The 18,646-nt window shown below is 47.7% G+C and overlaps 2 protein-coding genes across 2 annotated transcripts in view; one reads left to right on the top strand and one right to left on the bottom strand.

The window, feature by feature from the left end:
- The window catches only part of LOC103876717 (translation initiation factor IF-2-like), a 24,128-nt gene extending 6,443 nt beyond the window's left edge, over positions 1-17,685 (top strand). The window contains exons 3-5 of the mRNA XM_031655591.1: positions 1,205-1,369; positions 9,219-10,070; positions 17,002-17,685. Coding sequence (XP_031511451.1) covers positions 1,205-1,369; positions 9,219-10,070; positions 17,002-17,052 — 1,068 coding nt within the window. The 3' untranslated portion in view covers positions 17,053-17,685. The remainder of the gene's footprint in view (positions 1-1,204; positions 1,370-9,218; positions 10,071-17,001) is intronic.
- On the bottom strand, positions 10,867-13,372 carry ID2 (inhibitor of DNA binding 2). Its single transcript, XM_009183647.2, has 3 exons — positions 12,807-13,372; positions 12,413-12,476; positions 10,867-11,633 (listed from the first exon to the last, which is right to left on the bottom strand). The coding sequence occupies exons 1-2, from the start codon at positions 13,359-13,361 to the stop codon at positions 12,420-12,422; spliced, it is 612 nt and encodes a 203-aa protein (XP_009181911.1). The 5' UTR covers positions 13,362-13,372; the 3' UTR covers positions 10,867-11,633; positions 12,413-12,419.
- Positions 17,686-18,646: the final 961 nt, after the last annotated feature.

The raw sequence follows: 18,646 nt of genomic DNA, 5'->3' as shown, positions 1-18,646 counted from the left end.
TAAAAAAAAAAAAAAATTAGCCGGGCGTGGTGGCACACGCCTATAATCCCAGCAACTCGGGAGGCTGAGACAGGAGAATTGATTGAACCCAGGAGTTGGAGGTTGCAGTGAGCCAAGATAGTGCCATTGCACTTTAGCCTGGGTGACAGAGCAAGACTCCGTCTCAAATAACAAAAAAAAGAAAAGAAAAAAGAAAAAAGAAATGTGTGGTCAATGAGCCATTCAACTTTAGGGTACATTGCAGCCTGATCATGACAGTTACTAAAACCCTAAGAGAAATAATCCAAATGAAGTGTGGAAACAAATTCGCCTAACATGCTGAGTTTGTGCAAACAATACTTACCTTCAGTTTAGTAACGTGGTCTACTTTGCAACAGTTTCTAAGAATTGTGAAGCATGGCTTTTTTTCTTCCTTTCCTCCCAGAAATTGCCCACATGATTCATGATTGCTTAGTGAGACAGTCCTCTGAGGAACGTCTTCATTTTACTCAGCCCTTCTGACATAGCGCTCCATAAAAAAGCAGGGACAACCTGTCCCTCTATAACAAATGGGGTAAGCACTGGCAGAGGTTCCTCTGATGCACACTGTTCTATTCATTTCCTTAGTTATAATACTTACGTTGGTGCAAAAGTACTTGTGGTGGTTGCCATTAAAAGTGATGGCAAAAAACCGGAAATAATTTTGCACCAACTTAATAATTACCAGGAATAATTTCAGTTGCTGCAAAGCCATTGTGATAAAACAAGTTATGATTTAAATTTTATAATGTGAAGTTCGGGTGCCGTAATTTTGACAACTTTATATTGACACAGTATTATTAAATCAATAATAACAACAAATGTGTAACCTATAAATGAGAAACATTAAAAGAAATTCGACTGCTAAATAGTTTGATTCCATCACTCCCCTGCGCAAAGCTTTCCAAGGTCCCAGCTTACACAAAGGCCAAAGCTCTTAGACAGCCTGTGAGGCTGGGTGTGATGGGCCTCCCCGATCCTGTCCGTTCTCCTAGCACTGGGTCCCTGGCTGCCTTGCTCCGGCCCACTGTCCCCCACCAGCACCCCCCCAACTCCCCCACCACTCACCACTCTCCCCCAGCCTTCCCCCAACCAGTCCCCACCCCCCCACCCCCACCTCCCCAACAGCCCTCCCCCGCCTCATTTATATTCTCGACTGCCTCGACTGTCTTCTCGACTACTCCAGTTTCCTCGATTTCGACTTCAGTTCTCGACACTTCATGAAATTTTACTGCTCCCGACTACGATTAGCCTCGACTATTCTGACAAGCCTCGTCACTTCATCTTTAATTGCCTTTACTGCTACTGGATTCCTCTCTTTGATTGCCATATTGACTTTAAGCCAGACCTGGTGAAGTGATTCTCTTTCCTGATTCTGCGTTTCATGTTCTTTGTTCATTGTGTTTCTATGGAGTTTGTTACCAGTCAGGGCCCCGGCTGTGATGAAACTCCCCCGAGCCTCACAGAGAGGTGTTTGCTAACTAGCTAGAATGTGTTAACTGCGGGGCTGAACAAACAGCACTCCAGGCTGTCACCGAGGCAGTGCCGCAGGCAGCATCCCCGCTAGGATGAGGGAGCAGAGGGGAAAGGCGGGAATGACTGAAGCTCAGAAGCTGGAGGAGGGTCCCCGTGCCCAGGACGCAGAGCCTCTATGCAGGCTTGCCCTCTGAGCGTGGGGAAAAGCGCAGTCAGGATTCAGGCGCAGCCACAGGGAGGCCAGGGTGAAGAGGTGCTGGGCGGGGTTGCTGAGACCCCCAGGTGGACGGGAAGCCTCCTGGGAAGCACACGGGCTGCTCCCATCCTCCCGCCGCCCCCCTGCAGCTGCTCTCTCACGCCCCCCACGGGCCATACTAACACCGACTCAGCTGAGCTCGGCAGGGTCCCGGCAACCGGAGGTTGAGGACGGAAGACAACACCTTCATACTTCATAGCTGGTCACCTAGGATCTGTCTCCTCTTTCCCTGCTTTATTTGTCTTCGAATGCATACGAGACACACTCATGGTCTGTCTCCCATTGCTGGAATGCAAGTTCCCTAGGGGCAGGGATCCCGGCTGTTTCATCCCAGTGTCTGCAGCACCTAGAGCCACGCCTGGCGCAGTTCCATGCACCTTTGCCGAATAAATTACTACATCAATGTAACTGCATCGACAGATCAGACACTTTCCGTCGGAAGAGGGGTCCCCTTGTTTTTGCAGGAGCAGCTCGCTGGGGTGGATGTTTTGTTCCTGTAGACAATAGATTATACAACAAAAATAATTAGCAGGAAGAGTCCTGCTTTTTACCCCTTGGCCTGTGTGAGTTGGCATTGCCCTGCAGCAAACGCGGTTTGCAGGGAGAGCACTCAAGGGCATCTACTTGTTTGGGGACGATTCCCTAAAAGTCATCGTCAGGTACAAAGCCAGGACTTGACAAACTTGTCCAAAAATTTCCTTCCCAGTCAAGATATTTTTAGATTGGATCAAGTTAACTGGTTTGGATTAAATTTAAACTTGAAAATTTCACTCTTTAAAATATTTTACTTCAGGCAATTAAAGTTTCAGTTGACATTTTTTAGGAGTCTTTTTTTTCCCTCCCCTGGTAGGCTTTGGCGAACTCGGGTAAAATTACAACATTAAGAATGGCCTTGCCCTTTTCTCTGCCTGACTTGCTTCCACAGGATTTTGAAACATCAAATATTGAAGAATTGTGTGTTTAAGAACTTTCTCTCAGAACTGATGAAACTTATTTAGAGCTTATTTAGAAGATTATGTTTGTAAAATAAAACTTAAAAGCGTCGTCCCTAGGTGGAGAATTACTTAAAACTAAGACCACATTCCAAGAGGTGGCATAATCATATACGTGGAAATACGCACGCCATTCTACTTACAATGGCAGCGGGCAGAACAGGAAGGGAAGCCAGGACATTCCTAGGCCTCGGCCACTTTTCTTTGCTGCCAAATGCTAAGATCCATGCCAGGCGCCCCTGTCATAGCGATGCAGCACCTCAGTAGGTGTCAAAGTAGTTCAGAGCCAGAAGGGTGGGGAGTTCAACCGCTGTCTCAGTCAAGGTCAATCTTGAGGAAGTGAACGAGGGTGCCAAGCAGGGTGTCAGGAGGCCGGGGCCTTTTCAGAGAGTTGGGCAGTGGGGGTATCTCTGTGCTCCAGTAGACAGAGGACTGGGTTATTTTTCTAACTTACTTGTCACAAACATTCCCAAACATATGCAAAAGGAGTGAACGGAGGACACCTATGTGCCTGTCACTCAGCGGTGACAGTGGCGGCATTTCACTATATCTGTCTCATCCAGCCCTACTCCCTTTTTCTTTTTCTGGAGGATTTTAAAGCAAACATTATATAGTATGTCATTTCTCCTTACAAACTTCAGTATGCATCTCAAAAATACCAATTTCACACATAATGAAACAAAATCTTTAATATTATATAATACCCATCCCTCACTCAAATTTCCCCAGCAATCTAAAAAAAAAAAAAAAAGTCCCTTTAGAGTTTCAGGATCCAGACAAATCCCATTCATTGCATTTGGTGATGGTATTTTAAGTGTTTTTAGTGCTTGGCCTCTGCTGCTTCGTCATCGGCTTCTTGGGAAGGTTGGGCCGGTTGTTCAAGAATATCCTGTTCCGGGTTTGTCTGAAGGCTTCCTGCGATCCCATTTCGCTTGCTCTCTCGTTTCCCATAGACAAGAAGTTAGGTCTCAGGGATTGATGTTACCCCAGATTGAATTTTTACTCATTTCTCTTCCCTAAGAATACTTCATAGGAAGTGTTGCTGATGTCGATCATGTCCCATCAGGAGGTACCTCATGGCCAGTTGATTGTTTTTTAGAGATTGATCAGTGGGTTCAGGTGATCATTTCTTTATTAACAGCCTGATTATTTCATTACAAAATTTCCTGTCAACCTTACACTTGAGTTTACTAAATTTTGACGATCATGGTCTAAATCAATTACAACTTTAGTTACCACGTTACAGTGACTACACTCATCGTTAGGGATTCAACATGGCGACTTTCTAACTCTTTCGATCGTGGTTATCTGAAATCCAGCTCGTGCTGGAAAGGCAGGAAAGTGCTGAATTATTTCTCTTTAATTCTCCATTTTTAGAATGTGCTGGTGCCCTAGAAACCTCCATTGGTATCCAAAGCGTTTTTGCTTTATTTTTGTCTCCTCTTTATTTTTAGTTTTACTTCCTGTCCTAGATCGGGAATCAGCCATTTCTCCAAAAAACTCTGGTTCCTTTTAGTGGTGAGTGGTATTGAATGGTACAAACTGGTGTAAGCGGGTGCTTATTATCACCTGGATGTCATTGCTTCTGGCATTTTCAGTGGAAAGCTATAAAAAAAAGTTTTAAAAAGAAGAAAAATACATTTAAGTTGATATTTTCAGTTCAAATATAAGATTTCAGAGCTTTTACTTCTTGAACATTATACTTATGTTTCATTTCTCTTACATTGAAAATCTTGGTTCCTAATGACATTAGTATAATTACTTCTTTGCTTATCCTACAATATACATATAATAGTTCAAAAGTAACAATACCAATATTATTACTAGTGATGTGACTACTAAATGAAGTTTATGATTTCTTTGCAGTTCTTTTTGTCCTTAGAATAGATTCACTGGGAATGTACAGTGAAACTGTCGAAGGTCAGCTGGGGTCATTTTTCCTCTGTGTGCATGTTACTAACTTGAGACATAATTAGGTCCATTTGTTGTCATTTTTTCCTACTTACATATTGTTTGTAAAAGTTAATTTGTAAAAAGCACTTACATATCTCAAAGTCAAAACCATATGACAATATGCGTTCAGAAATACCACATTTAATACAATGTAATTGTAAAAATGGAGAATTAAAGAGAAATAAGTAAGCATTTTCCTGACTTTCCAGTATGAGCTGGATTTCAGAGAACCATAATTGAAAGAGCTAGAAAGTCATGGAGTCTTTCTCTGTTGCCCAGGCTGGGGTGCAATGGTGCGATCTCAGCTCACTGCAACCTCTGCCTCCTGGGTTCAAGTGATTCTCCTGTCTCAGCCTTCTGAGTAGCTGCGATTACAGGCTCACACCGCCATGCCTGGGGGCTAATTTTTTTTGTATTTTATTAGAGACAGGGTTTTACCGTGTTGCCCAGGCTGCTCTTGAACTCAGAGCTCAGGCAATCCATCCACCTCAGCCTGCCAAAGTGTTAGGATTACAGGCGTGAGCCACCACACCTGGCCACCATGTTGCAATTTCTAATGACGAATGTATTCACTGTAACGTGATAACTAAAGGAGTAGTTGATTTAGACAATGATCGTCAAAGTTTAGTAAACCCATTAAATGAAAGATTGACATGGAATGTACATCCAGAAATACTACAGTTAATACAATACTCCCTTTCTAACATTGCTTCCCCTACTCTATTCTAGCCTCTCCCATCAATAACCATTTTTATTTATTTTAGTTTTTTCTTCCACTTTATTTCTCTGAAAATATAAACAAATATGAATCTGTGTGTTACTATTACACTTTCCTTCTCATAGAAAAGCTAGCACACCATATACACTGTTCTGCATTAGGCATTCTTCACTTGACGCTTTGTTCTGGAAAGCCCATATCAGTATATAAAGATCTCCTCTTTACAGTACGTCACCATTTATTAGTATACTATGTATTAGTATTCACCATGTATTAGTATACTATGTATTAGTATTCCAAACAGTCCCAAATTGGGGTTGTTTCTAGTCACTTGCTATTAAAAACAATGCCAAATCTATTAATCTGGTGCATATAGTATTACATACTTTTGCAATGTAATTTTGGGATAGATTTCTAGGAGTGAGAAAGCTGGGTTAAAGAGTAAATGCATATGCAATTTTGCTAGATATCACCACATTCCTCTGCACAGGGGTCAGAGTATTTTATCATCAACAATATACAAGATTGTTTCCCCCAGTCTTGTCAACAGGGTATATTGCCAAACTTTTGGATTTTTGCCCATTTGCTGGGTGAGAATTGTTATATAGTTTTTCATTTGCATTTGTCTTATTATGGGTGAAATTGACCATCTTTTTGAATGCTTATAGGCTGTTGATTACTTTATCTGTGAACTCTATTGCTACTGTTTTCCTATTTCTAATTGTGTTGGATTTTTTTGTCTTAATTTTTAAAACATGTATATGTGGGCTGGGTGCAGTGACTTACACCTGTAATCCCGGCATTTTGGGAGGCCAAGGCAGGAGGATTGCTTGAGCCCAGGAGTTTGAGACCACCTGGGTAACATGGTGAGACCCTGCCTCTAAAAAAATAAAAAAAGAAAGAAAAAGTTAATCAGGCGTGGTGGTGCACACTTGTAGTCCCAGCTACTTAGGAGGCTGAGGCGGGAGGGTCAACTGAGCCCAGGGAGGTTGAGGCTTCAGTGAGGCGTGATCAATGCCACTGCACTCCAGCCTGGGTGACAGAGAGACCCTGTCTGAAACAAAACAAAACATGTATATGTGCAGAATATTAGCTTGACTAACAGCCTTTAAGATATGTCTAACATTTAAGTTGCTTGAATGTTTACTGTGACAGATTCCCTTCTACTGCCACAACCAGTTGGTACAGTCTGCCATACTTGTTGGAGTTTCTCTCTCTATCCTTTCTGTCTCTTACCTTGAGTTCATATTTATCTTATCTTTATCTCTCTGTGCTCATTCTGTGTAATTTCTTCAGGTTCATCTTCCAGTTCATTAATTCTCTCTCCAGTAGTTTTTAATCTGGGTTTTATACACCATTGAGTTTTCAACTTCAATAACCATATGCGAGCACTTTGATGTTGTTCATTTTCAAATCTGCCCATTCGTTTATATATAATACTGTATATTGTGATTTTTTATGTTCTTGCTTAATTTTTAAATTTATTTAATCATCTTAGTTGTGCTTACTTTATAGACATTTTAGATCTTTTGTTTCTAATCTTTCTCTTCATTTTAGCTACTGATTCTCTCATGGTAAATTGTTTTCAGTGTTTTTAAAATTTTTGAATTATAAACTGCCTTTCACCCAACCATGAAAATGTGAGAATTCTGTGTAGTCTGTATTGAGAAATTTTCTCTCCAGAGAAGCTTTGCATGTACCACTTCCAAGCACTCCAGGGGTATCACCAGCCAGAAACCCATTTGTGTTAATTTCTCAGCATCAAAATTTCTCAAACCAAGTGGGTAGTACATATTTGAATCTCCATTGCCCATAAGGGCATGTTTATGGGTAAAAATTTTCAGAGGAGATTTTCATTTCCCTCTTGAGCTCAGGCTCACACACAAGCTTCCTTATGATCTTCCTGAGCTAGTGAGTATTATTTTTTTCTAATCTATAACTGAGATTTCAGGCCTTCCAGGGTCCTGGGTGGTAGTATCAGTTTCAATGCCCTGCTTCACAGGGTTGTAAAAACTTTTCTGTAATTCCTGTTTGGCCAATGCCCTAGTTTACTGGGATTGGTGCCCTCATTCAGGACTGCCACAAATGTGTGCACGGTCTTCCCACTTTCTATTGCATCTTCCTTCAGGGCCTCTGGAAAATCTCCTTCCTGCCTTACAGTCTCAGGCGGTGCTCCTCACAGTGCGGTGCTCAGGCGGTGCTCCTCACAGTGCCTACTTTAGTCAGCAATAAACAAAACACATGTTGTTGAGCTTCTCAACTTATGCTGCCTCTGACTCAAATTATCTTTAATTAAATTAATAAATTTTCTGAGACAGGGTCTCGCTCTGTCACTCAGGCTGCAGTGCAGTGGCACAATCATGGCTCACTGCAGGCTTGAGCTCCTGGGCTCAAGAGATCCTCCCACCTCAGCCTCCTGAGTAGCTGGGACTATAGGCGTGCACTACCTCACCCAATTAACTTTTGTATTTTTAGTAGAGACGGGGTTTGCCATGTTGCCCAGGCTGGTCTTGAACTCCAGGGCTCAAGTGATGCACCCACCCTGGCCTCCCAAAGTGCTGGGATTACAGGCGTGAGCCACCGCCTCTGGCCTTCCAATTATCTTTACGATGAAATAGAAAAACATCCAACACTTAGACAGGATCAGCATCCAGAAAGATACTCAAAATCTGAAGCCCCTTTTCCAGTAGCAGAATGCATCAAAAATTGGAAGGATGTGTGGGGTGTCAAGCTGAAGGGATTGGGATGGCTCTGCACCTGCCCTGCAGAGAGCCACATAAATTATTAGCTGTGGATTTAAAAAACTCTATAAAGCAGCTCCTTATTGACAAGAATATTATTTTCTATTAGAGTCCTACATCTTCACCCTCTACTTGAAAGTCCCTTTTATGTTCCTGAAAAAGCGCTGGACTGAGTTCATCTGTCCACTGCCTGGTTGCGTGCTGTTGTCTACTCACTGCTCACCTCTGAAATAGACAGACTACATGTTAGCCTACCTTCAAGGATATAGCCATGGTTTTGAAAGCTAAAATTAAATGTAAACTGACCTGCACATTTGTTGTTTGAGGTTAGTGTGATCTTGATTCAAAAACCAGTTACAGACAATACAAGAAAGTAAATCACAGTTCCATTTCATTTTCAAAAATCTCAAATAAAATATTGGCTAACAGAATCCACGGTGGATATAAAAAGTAATAATACATGATGTTCACGTAGGAGTTATTTCAGAAATGCATGGCTAGTTCAGCATCAGAAACATCAGTGTAATCCACCAGAGAAAAATACTCAGTAAATGCAGTCAAAAGTATTTTACCAAGTTGACTCATAAATTATGATTTAAAATTCTAAAAAAAAAACTCCTTCCAACAAGCCTAGCAATTGAAGGGCTCTTCCAAAGATTGAGAAACAGTATCTATTACAACAGAAGCCTACAGCCACATCCTAATGAATGGAGGAAATGTGATCGATTCTCATTAGGATTTGGAATAAGAAAAGGAGGCCGACTGCCACCTCCCACTGCTTTAACTAACACTGGGGTTCTTGGTTAATAGTTATTAAGCAGTTCAGAAAAATTAAAACAAAATTAAACAAAACCTCCAGGAAAGAGAAGGGAAAGCATTCTGACTTTCATGTGACTTCACAATTCATTTATCCCCACAATCCAAGCATAGTCTCTTAGAGGCCAGGATCCTGTCTGATCTTTTAAAAAATCTCCGGGACAGCACCTAGCTTAGAGGTTGGCAGCAGGTACTAATTTGCAAAAGGGGATCCTGTCTATGCTATGCAGTAGTAAAGATGACATGAGATCCACACGTGGAAACGGCTGTACACATGCTGGAGCAGCACTCATTTGGAAAGGCCGCACTCCCCGGCGTTTTCTCCCGGGACCTCCTCCCACGGATTGCTCCTCGGGTTCCCAGTGCCCAGGCCCCAGGCCCACCAGGCCGCACGCGCGAGCCGCCGTCCTCGCACCGGCCAGCAGGTGGCGCCCGGGCTCCACGGCCGGAGTCCGGCAGCGCGTCGGGCGCCGCGGGAAGTCGCCTCCGAGAGGGGCCGCTGCGCCTCGGCGGCGGCTACCCGAGGTCCCGGGGCCAACGTCGCCAGCGGTGCCCGGCAGGGGCTCGGCAGGGCCCGGGTCGCCCCACGGTCCCGCCCGCACTGCTTCCGTCCGGGGACGCTCCTCAGGGCCGTCCGAGCGGACTACGCGCGGGTCCCCGTGACTGAGGGGCGAGCGTGGGGCCGGCGTCTGCGCCCCTCCCGGAGACGAGGCCGGGGTCGGGTTGGGACCAGCGCGCGCTTCCCTCCCCGCCGCGCAGGGGTCGGCCAGGGCCGCGGCTGGCGACAGGTGGCGGGGACCTGGGGGACAGGTCCGCGGGTAGCCTGGGGCGGGGAGCCACCCCCACGGCCCTCAGAGCGCCCTCCAGGTATGATGATCAACCACACGACGGCCCCGCGCTGGCCCCGGCAGAGCCCCGTCCCCGGCGCAGCCCCGTCCCCGGCGCGGGTCCGCAGGGCGATCCGGGCGGCCGCAGCTCCACAGCCCCCGCCCTCCTCCAGCGGCAGCGCCCGCGGGGGCCGATCGGGGTCAGGGCGGGGAGACGCGCGGACTCCTCGGTGGCGTCGCCCGAACACCTGCTCGGCCCCAGGTGAGCCCCAGGTGAGCTGCTGCCCCACCCGGACCCCTTCCTCCCCGGGTTCGCGTCCACCTGGGACCCGCCTTCCAGAGCCTGTCAGCCCACCTCGCGCCCCGGGACCGAAAACGCAGACCGGTCCGGAGCACGTGGCCGCCCGCGGTCTCTGGCTTGGAAGGGCTTCTGCCCGCTCTAACTCTTCCTTCCAGTCCAGGGCGGCCGTCAAGGCTGAGGGCGATTGAAAAGTCCGGGAAAATGCGTCTGGCCCAGCCCCGTCTCCGGAGGCCTGGGGGTGGGTGGGGTTGGGGGGGGCTAAAGGTGTGGACGAAGGCGAAGCCAAGGAGGCATCAGGGGCCTGGGGCCAGGTGACAGCTTAGTTCCCTGGGCAAATAGTAACCCTCGGGTGTTTCTGCCTTCCCTTAAATCTGAAATCATGTTCTGAATTCTGTACAGCCTCTTTCCTTCTCCTGATTAACTTTCATTTACTCCGGAGAAGCGTCTTAACGCCCACTCACACAGGTAGTCCTTCCACACTCCCAGACTCACAACCACAACTCATTCTTGGCTTTAAACTCAGCCCAAAGGCACAGAACCAAGCTTTCCCTTCAGGACTCAGAGGCATTTCTGTGCTCAGAGCCTCCCCAGTCCCTGTCAACTCAGCACTCTGCCTTACCACACATCTGATAAGGAGAAAGGCTTCGGGGATGCTGGTGGGGAGATGAGGGAGAAGGGGATAAAGAAAATGTGTGTCGGGGTGCGAGGGAGAGAGAAAAGAGCGAGTGAGTGCCAGAGAGATCTTAAAAACCACTCGGAATTCAGGTACTGACTTCAGACATGTTTTATTATAATCTTATACAGTCTACATAAATTTGAACTTGTATTTATTTGGGTTCAGTTATAACATAGCATAATAAAAATCAAAGCACTGGTCCTCTGAAATAAAGCAGGCAATCACCATTCAATAAACACACTTGATTTATTTTGTATAAAAGGGTTAAGTTTACAACTAAACTTTTATAAAAAGTTTAGCATGAATAAGTACATCATTACACTTTTTAAAGCAGAAATAGACATCTCTGCCACTATACAAGAAAACTCTAATTAAAGAGTTCACAAGGTTTCACTCAATAGATATATTTATATATAAATATATACACAGCATTCAGTAGGCTTGTGTCAAAAAGGTAATTTCTGACCAAAAGACTTCATTTAAGTGACTGAATACTGGATCCTTCTGGTATTCACGCTCCACCTTTGAAAAAAGGCAAAGTCTGCTTAGATTGGGCAATTCCTTGTGATTTTAACGTTTTCGCTCCCCATGGTGGGAATAGTATATAAAGAAAACCTTCCAACTGCAGAAAGGGCATTTAAAAGTCTTTTTCATAAATAACGAATATCTCAGTCCAGGTGAGAGAACACCCCGGGAAGATGATCATTCTTAGTTTTCCTTCCATTTTTTTTTTCTTTTCAAAAAGGTCCATTCAACTTGTCCTCCTTGTGAAATGGTTGAAAAGTTCAGCACTTAAAAGATTCTGTGGATTTGTTGTTGTTGTTGTTGTGCAAAGAAAAAAAAAAGAAGTCATGAACACCTGCAAAAGATTGGGAGAGAAAGGCATGTTTAAGAGAATGTAACCTAAGGGCAGAGGCGGGCAGACTGGCGCCGGGAGGAAGCCACAGTTTGAACATTTAACCAAACACTCAAAGATTGGGCAAACCCTGGCGTCCAGATGCAACACACACACTCGCCTCGACAGCGCAAATTAAACATTAAAATAGCAGAGACTCAAGGGAAAAACTTCCCAACCCAATCTCCTATTTGGATCTCCAACAGCAGTGCTACAGGCGCCAGTCTGCTTCTTGTAACAATTATTTGATTGAAAACAGCCCTTTAGTTAACAGATAGGGAAGTCTGGGATCCCACATCACAGGGTCTAAGGCACAGGGTAGCAATCCTCAACTAGCCCAGAGAATCCCAGAGGACTATAGTTTTAGGGAAGCAGGATCACTGTGGAATTTGTGGCGATAAGATTAATTACAGTGGAGGTTAGTACCTCATAGTACCAGAGGAATCGTAGGAAGAGCCAGGGCATTACATTTGCTACAAAGCCAATACACACGTTCCTCGGCCGCCTTCGTAGTAAGTTATTGGCATCATTTCCTTTTAAAGGAAAATGTTCTGTGATCTCGAGTACCCAGAACTACAAGCTCCTTCATGTCTAGTGAGACAATGTAGTACGGGTAACACCGCGAAGTAAGCATGCATTTACCAAATCAGACATTTTACAGATACACAAGCAAAAACACATGCCCGCACGCACACACACACAGAAGGGCAGTTTACCCACGGGTGGCACAAGCAAACACTCACCGCTTATTCAGCCACACAGTGCTTTGCTGTCATTTGACATTAACTCAGAAGGGAATTCAGAAGCCTGGAGAGAAAGAGGATAAAGAGTACGAGGTTAAGACAATGTTAAGTAGAAAGGGTTTTTGTTTTGTTTTGTTTTTTTGAAGTAGTCCACAGACCAGCAAGTTCCATTAAACACGTTTATGGTAACAATTCAGATTTAAAAACAGACGCATTAACATGTCAGAACTTACTAGCAATTTCACGCACAGCTCAATCTACGGCAGATTCTTATGAAAATAAAGTTAAATAGCTCATGCGAAAGTCACCGTCTGGGCTACGTATCTCCTAGTGACAGACCAGGCGACCGCGGGAGTGTGCGGCGGCGGGGCGGGGGCCCCGGAGCAGGTCTTACCTGCAAGGACAGGATGCTGATGTCCGTGTTGAGGGTGGTCAGCGGCGTCCTGGACGCCTGGTTCTGCCCGGGTCTCTGGTGATGGAGGCTGACAATAGTGGGATGCGAGTCCAGGGCGATCTGCAGGTCCAAGATGTAGTCGATGACGTGCTGCAGGATTTCCATCTTGCTCACCTTCTTGTTCTGGGGGATGCTGGGCACCAGCTCCTTGAGCTTGGAGTAGCAGTCGTTCATGTTGTAGAGCAGGCTCATCGGGTCGTCCACCGGGGTTTTGCTCCGGGAGATGCCCAGGCTGTGGTCCGACAGGCTGTTTTTCCTAACGGACCTCACGGGACTGAAGGCTTTCATGCTGACCGCGAGGGAAGACGAGACCGGGAGGGAGCTGGCTGCCCTGAAGCTCAGGCCGCCGCCGCCGCCTGCTGAGCTAGCTGCGCTTGGCACTGGGCTCGGCTCAGAATGAAGCCCGAGCCCGGCGGGGCGGCTTTTATCCGCACTCGCCGGGGCCACACGCTCGGGCTTCCCTTCGTCCCCATTGGTGGAAGGAAGCACGTCCATCAAGCCGAGCGGGCGCTTTCATTGGCAAACGCGGGCGCGGGGCGTGGGCTCGGTTCTTCCGCGTTCGCAGCCAATCCCCGCGGGGTGGGCGGGACGCGAGCCCAGCTGGGGTGGTAAATAGAGTACAGTACAGTAAGCGCGAGGCGGGCGGGGAGCGGGGAACCGGGAGCGGGGAGGCGGGAGGCGGGAGGCGGGAGGAGGAGGAAGGAGGGGGGGAGGAGGAGGGAGAGGAGGGAAGATGGGGGAGGGGAAGGAGGAAGGGGGAGGGGAAGGAGGAAGGGGGAGGGGGCAGATCCTGGGCGCCTAAATGTGCATTCTTAATTCTAATTCCAAACGCGCGGCAGGACCCTTGCCCCGGGGGTGTTCCCAGACGAAGCCTTGCACACCTTGGAGCTGTCGGCAGCCCTAAAATCACGGCTACACGGGCGACTTCAGCACCGCAGGGGGAAGCCACAGTTCACTGCAACCCATCGGAGGGAGAGCGTGAGGAAAGATAGAAAGCATTTCAGAAGAAAGTGAAAACGCAAATTAGGTTGTCACTGAAGAGTCACGTTTGTAGAGTGAGTTCGTCTCTTCAGATAAGGAAAAGTTATGTTAACACAAACAAACCACCCACGCATGCATTCGACGACAGGCTTAGTGTGGGTTTTTGCAACCCGGAGCAGCGCGGGAGGCATTACTGTAAACTCAGGAAAATGAGTACTTATTGGAAGCCATGCCCAACCTCGCCGGTCGCTAAGGAGCTCTCACAGGGCGCTTTCAGGGTTCCTTTTCAAGGAGGAGGCAGGGCTATTATAATGATAGTATTAATCGGAAATAATTAGGAGAATTTGCATTTTGAAACTACATTTACATACACTGCCCTTGAAAGGCTGCCGGTCTGTGCCCTTCAGTGTAGGTGGCAAAGTAATGTGATTAATTATGCAAGAATTGTGATTTCTGGTGTCACATTCCAACACCTAGAGGAGTTTCAAAGCTTTGTGACAGATAGGTGGCCCTAGCCATTGATTAACATCTTCACACTAAGAAAAAAAAATACTCTGTCATATATGAGGTTTGGAATCTTTGCAGCACTAGTGTTGAATACAGGTTCAAGGTTTTTTTTTTGTTTTGTTTTGTTTTGGCTGAAAATGTTTAAGAACTCAGTCTAAATTTTAAAAAGTTTGCAGCTATTTACTCAAATACCTTGTTAATTCTCACATAATTCTAGCTTATCTAGAATTCTGTCCTGATCACAGTATGTCACTTTGTTTTGAAAATATTTTCTCCAGAAAACAATGAACTAGAAAACCCCAGGAAAGGCAATATTCAAATCTTATTTACTTTCTGCCTCAATCTCTACCTCCTCTGCATTTCAGAAAGAGGAAGGGGCAGGCCTAGAGGCTGAAAGAAAAGCTCAATAATGGGGAAACTGTTTTTTCCTTCACTTAATGATTAATTTATCAGCTGGTGGGGCCAGCGGTCTCTGGCTGTCACGTGACAGCTGTGCGCCCCAGGATGCCTCTCCAGGGAAGCAGAGTGGGTGGCGCTGAGGTGGAGATCACCTTCCTGAAATCAACCCCCCTCAGTTTGGAGAAGGAGGTGAATGGTTTCCTGTCCAGCCAGAAATTTGCCGAGGGCCTTCCTAAGGCCCGGCAATGCTGCCTGCGACTCTGTCCCTGACAGCGTTGGACGCACCGTATCTCTTCTGATATTAAGTCTGGAAGTGATTTACTATCCGAGTCCTCCCACAGTTCGAGCCTTTTGATGTACTTTGTGTGCATGTGTTTCTGTCACATACGTGCCACAGTGGAACAGATTTTGTTTTGACACTATTTTGGTTCATGATGTTATACTTTGACTATTTTACAATAATAGCCAATGTAAACAAACATCTTTGGGATTCTCAAATTATTACTTATGATTCTTGGACATTGCAGCTCTTCGATACTGACGCATTCCTAGCTTTTTCCAAGGACACCGTATGTTAACATCCGTGCCAGCCTCATTATCCCCACAGCCAGGCTCTGGGCTGGGCGGTAATGAGCATTGTGCGGTTTCACTTTACACTTTGCAAAGTTGATTAAGGCAGTGCCTTCTCCCATGATCATTTTTGTACCCTGATGTAGTAAAATGGCTAAATATGGTGAAAGTTTTCTGGTGTTTCTTTAGCTGCCATGTCAGAGTCCAGTCTGCCTGGCTGTGTTGAATTCGATTCTATTGGCACGCTACCCAGTTTTACATTCATTTAAAGATCATTTAAAGGGGATTACGAAGCTGTTAAAGTTAATGATTTAAACAAGGCCTAAGTTACTAATGTGTCTGTTTCAGCACGCCCAATATGAAATCACCTTAAAAATTGCTTTCGTGGGGGAAAATCGTGTTGCAGCATTTTCGAGGTGGTTTTAAAGGCACGTCAAAATCTGTCAATTGGTGGCTTAGGTGGGTTTGCATTTGAGGCCTCCAAAGTTCAAACGGCCCCAGCTGGAGGGCGGGCTAGATCCGCGGACGGTGGGAAGGTGTGCAGGGCTTCCGCTGGTAGGTGTTGGTGCGGTCCCCCTCGACTCCGCACCGGGACGCCCCCACCCCGTGGCAGCGACAGACCTGCCCGTAAGGTCCCCCAGCCTGGCTCCAGGGCTCACTCACTCCGCCTCTAAGGCAGGCCCCGCGGCGGCTCTCGCGTCCGGGCCCCTTGCGGTAATCAGAAGCAGCTCCGGGCGGGGAGCTCGAACGCTGGCCAGGCCGCCTTTGCCACCCCCGCGTGATGCGCCGGAGGGCGGGAGGAGCCTGCGGGGGCGGGGGGCGCGTCTCAAGGTCCTCCCTGCACATCTGGCGCAATGGGGAGCGCTCGCCTTTCTTTCCCGGGTTTTGTTCTCACAGCTGTGTCCATTCCGCCCGTGACCCCGCGAGTGATCCCTGACAGGTGATGAATTGGCAGCGGCGGCGGCGGCGGCGGCGCGCGGGCCAGGCCGCGGCGGGGCCGGAGCCGGAGCCCCGGAGCAGACTCTCTGGCGCCAGGCGCGTGACGCCGCCCATTCACGCCGCCCTGCAGCCTTGTCCTCGCGGCGCCGCTCAGGCGGCTGCCATGGCAACCGCGCCGTCACTCAGCGCGCGCGCCCAGCTGATCAATGCCTGCGAGGCCCGGCAGTCCCAGGCTCGCCCCGGCGCGGCCGCCGGCCCGCGCGCACCTGCAGCCGCTGCACGTCTTAAGTTTCGAGTGATTTGGGGAAGGAAGGAGGACCGAGAAGAAAAGAAAAGGGTTGAGGGGGGGGCGGGGTGAGGGGAGGAAGAGAGGACGAAGGAAAAATGCCAGGAGAGGGAGAAGAAAGAAATCTTCCTTTTGCAAAAGGAGGCATAATATGGCTTAGAGGTTGCCAAAGCAAAAGGTTTTGCTTTATTTTGTTTTTGCAACCGAGGCGTTCGGGGTGGGGCTGGCGCGAGAGAAGGGTGGATGGGGAGAAGGTCACTGTCTTAGCGCATGGCGAGATTTATTTATTCCTTTGGATGATTTCAGTTTCTCGCCGGATGGCTTTGATGCTGGACTCCTAAAAATACCTTTGAAAGACTGAAAGACCCCACCCCCGCCTCCACACCGTCCTACTGCCTAACTCCTCGGAACCCTGGGAGGTTGCGCATAAACCATTAATTTTTTTTTTTCCAGAACAGTCCCTTTCTCTGCCATGGGGGAGCCGGGAAGATGTGCAGAGCCTAGCGCGATTCGCGCCCTCATTACCACTACAAAGCGCGGGCCAGACCAATCCCCTTTCTAATGCACCATTTTCGACTGAGAACATCAAGAGGCCAGAAACTTCCAAGTCAGCTTGCAGACGCAGACGCCTCCTGGGTCCTGGCTTTAAGAACCAGATGCCAACATTCCCGGACAGTTTATGGCATCCGGATCCCTCAAGGGTGCTCATCTGCAGTTGAGAGTGTTAGTAGCAATTATTTATCGTCTGCCTTGGAGAGGAGTTCCTGAACATAAATGTCCTCTGCTGGCTCTAAAGCTGGGGGCGGAGGCTGTGTGTTGTGGGGTGGGGGTTGGGGGGCCGAATGTTCCCGGTCCTGTTATCTGGTTTAGCAGCATTTGTTGTGGTTTTCGAGGAAACGGCATCTGGATTACATAAGGATTCAAGTTTTTGCTTTACTTGTTTATTTAATACCTTGGCAAGAGGGAGCCCTTACCCTGAAACCAGATAACCGATTTTGGGTTTAAAACAGGCTTAGATGAAGGGCCACTCCAGGGGAAGAAAATGAGCAAAGCCACAAAAAGCAAACGAGGGAATGTTTATTTTTCTCTTTTTGGATATTTTTGAAGACCTGCCTAACCTCTTAAACTTCTTGTCGCACACAGCTAATAAACGGCATTAACAAAGCGTTTCAACGACTACCACGGCTTAACAGTGGCTCCTCCCCTGCCCTGCCACCATTCGGGCCGTAATTCCTTCCAGGATTCCCGCACCGTCCTGTGTGCCCAGAGCTCTCTAGAGCACCAGGTAGAACTCCGTGCTAAATCCAATTGCTTGCAAACTTCTGATCCCCTTTTAGGGGGATCACTTTTCAGCTTGGTTCAAAGAAAGCAAAGTTTGGGAAGTTTGGCGGAGGGGCCGATTTAACTACGGGCACTGCAAATATTTTGTTACAAGTGCTGTGAAGTGCCCCGATTTGTGGCTGCGTTTAGTTTTCACAAAGGATTTTCCTGTGTCTTTTATTCCGGTCCCCACATTAAAAAAGAAAATTAACTTGAGCGAGAGATAAGGTCTTGGAAAACAATCTTGGGCCGCCTGCGAGCTGGCGGGAGCAGCGCTGGCGTCGCCGAGTCTGCGCCGCCCTGAGGCGCGAGTCTTGGGGTCCGGCCACTGCAGGGAGCCTAGGTCGTGTAGGGACCCCCCTCCATCCGCTGTGCGCCTCCGCGCCACAGCGCAGCACCCAGGCCGCACCCCTCTGCCCACCAGCAGCCGTGGGAATCCACCCCAGCCAGCGACAAGGGCGGGCTTGTCCGGAATCAAACTGCATCTTAATATTATAATGCGGCACCAAAAGCAAAACCCGAGGCCCGGCTTGCAGACCCTAACAAGAAACACATTGTGTGCACTTTTTCTTTTTTGGCTCAAGCGACGTTCGCGCGCCGGCCCCTCCGCAGCGAGCCAAGTCCATGACTTCAGTGAGGAGGAACCCGCCTGCCTCGCACCACGTGCGCTCCCAGCTGGGGCAGCCACCCTGCTGCGCCTTGCGAGCCCTGTCACGGTCCCTGGGAAGGGCTAGGGCCTGGCCGGGACGCACTTGTCATGGGCACAGGACAGGGCTTT

The sequence above is a fragment of the Papio anubis genome, chromosome 14, assembly GCF_008728515.1.
Source record: "Papio anubis isolate 15944 chromosome 14, Panubis1.0, whole genome shotgun sequence".
NCBI classification, from domain to species: domain Eukaryota; kingdom Metazoa; phylum Chordata; class Mammalia; order Primates; family Cercopithecidae; genus Papio; species Papio anubis.
This window is presented reverse-complemented; position numbering and strand designations above follow the sequence as displayed.

Bases quoted from the DNA above. Each gene is read 5' to 3' on its own strand.
- ID2 (XM_009183647.2), bottom strand. From the start codon at position 13,361: ATGGACGTGCTTCCTTCCACCAATGGGGACGAAGGGAAGCCCGAGCGT. The intron at 12,477-12,806 runs GTAAGACCTGCT...CTTTCTCTCCAG, and splicing joins TCAGCATCCTGTCCTTGCAG to GCTTCTGAATTCCCTTCTGA.